This window comes from Rattus rattus, chromosome X (genome assembly GCF_011064425.1).
Source record: "Rattus rattus isolate New Zealand chromosome X, Rrattus_CSIRO_v1, whole genome shotgun sequence".
Taxonomy (NCBI): Eukaryota; Metazoa; Chordata; class Mammalia; order Rodentia; family Muridae; genus Rattus; species Rattus rattus.
In genome coordinates, this window is record NC_046172.1 from 90,355,150 (window position 1) to 90,360,026 (window position 4,877).

At 41.9% G+C, this 4,877-nt stretch overlaps 1 protein-coding gene across 1 annotated transcript; it reads right to left on the reverse strand.

Moving 5' to 3' along the window:
- Positions 1-698: 698 nt before the first annotated feature.
- Positions 699-1,996, reverse strand: LOC116889106 (BTB/POZ domain-containing protein 10-like). The gene is given in 2 exon segments (XM_032890272.1): positions 699-745; positions 748-1,996. Coding segments are annotated over 2 exon segments (1,263 nt in total). The 5' UTR covers positions 1,964-1,996.
- Positions 1,997-4,877: the final 2,881 nt, after the last annotated feature.

Below are 4,877 nucleotides of genomic sequence, written 5' to 3' on the forward strand. Positions count from 1 at the left end.
AAAAAAAGCATTAGTAAATAAATATATGAATGGATTAAGGAACAGGCAGACTGGACAGTAAACGACCTCTTGATGGTCACCCTCCATGCCTGTGATTCACTCTAAAAGGGCTGCAGGCCTTTGGAGATGAGTGAACCAACGGCATAAGCATCAAATTTCATCTTAATTGTTTAAATAAACCCAAGATAAATATGTTTCTGCCTGTTGTGGGCCAACTATACATACTGTACTGAGGAGTACTCTGATAGAAGCATTTATGTTATGTTGTGCATCACAGCTCTAAAATGGCTTCAGCAGCTCCATTTAACAACCATCTATAAAGTGCAACTCTGTCACATTCTGCATCTTACCTGGGGCATGGTGAGGATCAATCCACACTGAAAGTACCCCAGCTGCCAAATTCCCACCACTTCTGAGAAGACCTAGCTATGTGAAAAAGAACGGTTGTCATTACAAAGAACCAATTTTCCACACCTACTGGTAAACAGATATGTTTATAGAACTGAAACCAGGATGCTAAAGTTGTACTTGTCAAACAAAACATTCAGCTACCTTTGGTCTTTAAAAAAAAAAAAAAGCCTACTGCAGTCTCCTAAATGTGTGCATCTCACGATGAAGAAAATCGGCCTCAGAGTGCAGAATGAGGAGTACGACGTCACTGTGGAGAGTAGCAGGCTATGGTTTCAGGAACATTAGCATCACAGCATTGACTTCTGTGCGCCAGGATCGAGGTCATTGTTGCCGAGGCGGGGTGTCTGGGAAGGCTATCCAGCTCATCCTCCTGGGGAGTAGGGTGCATGACTACCAGCTGGTCCTGGGCAATGTCTGCAGCAGGTGCTGCCAGGTTGGTGATAGATTTACTCTTTACACACTGAGAGTTGACATGCTGACTCTTTCCTTCCTCCTTCTCCCAGGACATTTGAATGAAGGGTCTTTGGACATAGTTGTAAATGACTTCTGGACGGCCCCCTGGCCTTTTCTTAACTTTTTCTTTGTTGGTAGGGTAGCCTTCTATTCCACATCTAATCTTCTTAAGACCCCTCTCTTTCAAAACTGATATGGCCACATTTCTGTTTTCAATGTACTTTGAGAATCTATATAATTTTGTGCTATGAATAACCTGTGAATACTCCTCTCCCATCTGTGGTGGATACTCCTCATCCCAATCAACCACATCATCGTCTGTAAGCACAACGATATGACACTCTCGTTCTCCATCCTGGGCCCTTGCTACCATGAGAGGGAGGATCATTTCTTCCAGATAAAATTCAAATTCTCTACGTGCACCATTGTTTGATAACTCATTCATAAGGGCACCGAGATCTCTACATTTAATTGTGCTGTCTTCAAAAGAAATACAAAGGCAATTGCATGCTTCTCTCAGTTCAGGAATAGATATGCCATCAGGACAACTCATAATTCCTGTCTTATAGTAATCCAAAATAGCCCGAAATACAGTAGAACCAATTCCCCTTGCCACCTCATATTCTCCCTTCTCATTGGGACGTGAGAAATTATATTCCCGGTCAGATCCAAACATTCTGCCCAACATTGTATTTGGATGTGCAGTAAAAATGGACCGGTCCACAACAAATCTGGTGTTATCCACTATCAGGGTCACTCGCTCAGATGTCCTCACATTCTGAGCCCCTTCTTTTGCATTCTCATACACAAACGCCATCTCCCCAGATGTCTTATAGCTACCATCTGAGCTTGACTGGCTGTTGTTCCTGCTACTGTTCCCAGCACTGCTTATGGAGCCATTTGGGGATGCTCTTGGAGGACAAAGACTGCTTGGACGAGACGAACTATTGTCTTTTGTAAGTTCAGTATGATGCTGCCTTGTTGGTGAAGTCACGTTTCGAATGGAAGGAGTGAGCTGAGACTCCGCTCTCTCAAGAGATGAATCTTGTGATCTGTCCCTTGATGTCTCATGTCCACCACTAGCACCATGCAGACTCATTTTGGTGTGGTCGACTCCTCCCTTAGCAACATGTGAGGCGCATCACAATAGGGTGCCCACTGCCTCACACTGTCTCTCTGGTGACCCAAAGATGACAGGAAAGGGGCGGGGCTCTCACTGGGTTACTCTGCCTGGCCTGCCACTTAACCATTAACCTGATCCCTCCAGTGCTAGGTGTGCCTCCCTCCACCTGTGCTTACCAGAGCCGCCCCCGCCGCCATGGGTGTTACAAGCCCACCCCCAAACTATTCTTGTTTTGTTGTTTATAGTTTGAGTTTTCTTCTTGGTTCATATGCTTTACTCTTTTGTCTTAGAAATCAGGATTACTTGTAGTGCATAATGCTTGAATCTTCAGTGTAATGACAGCATGGATTAAAAAAAGCAATTGCCTTAAATTCATATTGTATATTTTCTCTGAAATCTCACTTCCTCACATAGAGACTACCAAATTTCTTTTATTGGATATTTTTTAAAATTACATTTCAAATGTTATCCCATTTCCTGGTTTCCTGTCCATAAACCCCCTACCTTATTCCCTCTCCCCCTTCTTCTATAAAGGTGTTCCCCCACCCAACCACCCGCCCCTTCCCACCTCCCTCCCATGACATTCCCCTACACTGTGGGGTCCAGTCTTGGCAGGACCAAGGGCTTCTCCTACCATTGGTGCCCAACAAGACCATCCTCTGCTACATATGCAGCTGGAGCCATGGGTCATCTTTGGATAGTGGTTTAGTCCCTGGAAGCCCTCATCGGTTGGTATTGTTGTTCTTATGAGGTTGCAAGCCCCTTCAGCTCCTTCAGTCCTTTCTCTAACTCCACGAATGGGAAACCCGTTCTCAGTTCAATGGTTTGCTGCTAGCATTTGCCTCTGTATTTGTCATGCTCTGGCTGAGCCTCTCAGGAGACGGCTATATCAGGCTCCTGTCAGCATGCACTTCTTTAACAAATTTGAAGGAACTCAGGAGGTAAACCTTAGTGGAAAGAGTGCTATATCAGCCAAAAAAAAAAAAAAAAAAAGACACACTTTGTTAGAAGCGGAATCTTTCTACTCCAGACCTACTGAAGCACAATGTGCATTTTATTTTGTTTTATTTTTGTATTAAAATATGCTTACTATTAAAATACATTAGTTGTGAAATGAAATGGGTTTCACTGTAGCACTGCATATATGAGTAAGACGTTCTTTGCTTTCTTTTCTCTCCAATCCCCCTTTCACTTCCAAATCTTTTATTAGTCTCCCTTTAGCTTTCATGTTCTTTTCTTCTATCCCTTGATGTCACAAATGAGAGAACATGTGATACTTTTCGATAATTGGCTTATTTCATTTAACAGGATTGATCTCGGAATGTGTATTGAAAAATGAGATCTGTCACTAATGAGATTGCTCAGCAGGTGATGGTACTTGCTGTTAACTGTGATAACCCAAGTTTGATCTCCAGGACGCACATGGTGACCAAGTGAGCACTGACTTCCTCAAGTTGTCCTCTGAGTTGTACATGTATGCCATAGCACGGTGAGTCCCTATGTTTCTCCATGAATGAATGAATGAATAAACACATAAACAGAGATACACATGATTCATATGCATTGAACTTTGCAAATGTTTGAAGTGGTTTGATAGGATTTTAACTGTTCCGTCGGTGTCAGCTATTTAGTCTCTTCGTGATAGTGAGGGTTGGGGCTGGTGTTCCAACTCTAATTTAGGTTTGGAATCAGCAATGACTGACTCAGGGCTCAAGCTAGGTAGGCTCTAAAGTGCCACAGAACATGCCTTACAATAATTTGTGCTGGCTTCATGGAAACGAGTCTCAGTTTAAAAGTCATCTACTACTCTCAACAGGTGTCTTGATTTAACTTTTCTGCTCGCCACTGATTTCAAATGATTCTATCATGTGAGAATTTTCTTCCAAGTCTTCTATTTTAGTAAAATATAATCACATCACTTTTTACTACCATCTCTTTGCTCCTTCCTCTCACATCTGTCTCCCACTCCCTCCCTAAATCATACTCTTTGTTTGTACACATTCATATAAGTGTATAAATATATAAATACAACCTACTGAGTCAGCTGTTCAATGTTTTAGGGATGACCATGTGTATGTATGTATGTGTACTCATACACTTAAATGTATTATTTGTAATTTAGGTAAATATAAAATAACGATCCCTTGGATCTTTCTCAAGCATCTTTAGTTTTATTTATCCTACCTATCTCCTTTCTACCCTCGCTCGCCCATGTCTCCCCAGTTAAAGCCTCCACCCTATTTTCCAATATTGCTCTTTTTAACACCTGTCACTCCCCGCCTTAGAGTTCTATCTGCAACTTCTTGGAACCTTTTTATTTTTCCTTGTTTCTGTGGTTACTCCATGTTATACACTCACATTCAGAGCTAAGAACCACAAATGAGAGGTAGCATGTGACTTTTTCTTTCTGACTCTTGGGTAGGGTTACCTTACTCAGTATGATCTTTTCTAGTTCTTTACAGCTGAAAAGTATTCCATTATGCACATGTATCACACTTTCATTATTCATTCACTGGTTGAAGGACATTTAAGTTGTAAATAGAGCAGCAATTAACATGGCTGGGCAAGTACCTGTGGAGTTAGGATGTCCAATTCTTTAGGAATATGCCAGGGGGTGGTAAAGCTGGCTCATATACTCCGTGTACTTAATGAATAGGCTATATTAATAAAAGTAATGCACTATTAAGAAAAAAAAAGCTGGCTCATATGGTAGATGTCTTAGTTAGGGTTAAGTTAGGGTTTTACTACTGTGAAAAGACACCTTGACCAAGGCAACTCTTACAAGAACAACATTGAATTGGGGCTGGTGTACAGGTTCAGAGGTTCAGTCCATTATCAAAGCAAGAACATGGCAGCATCCATGCAGAAATGGTGCAGGAGGAGTTGAGGA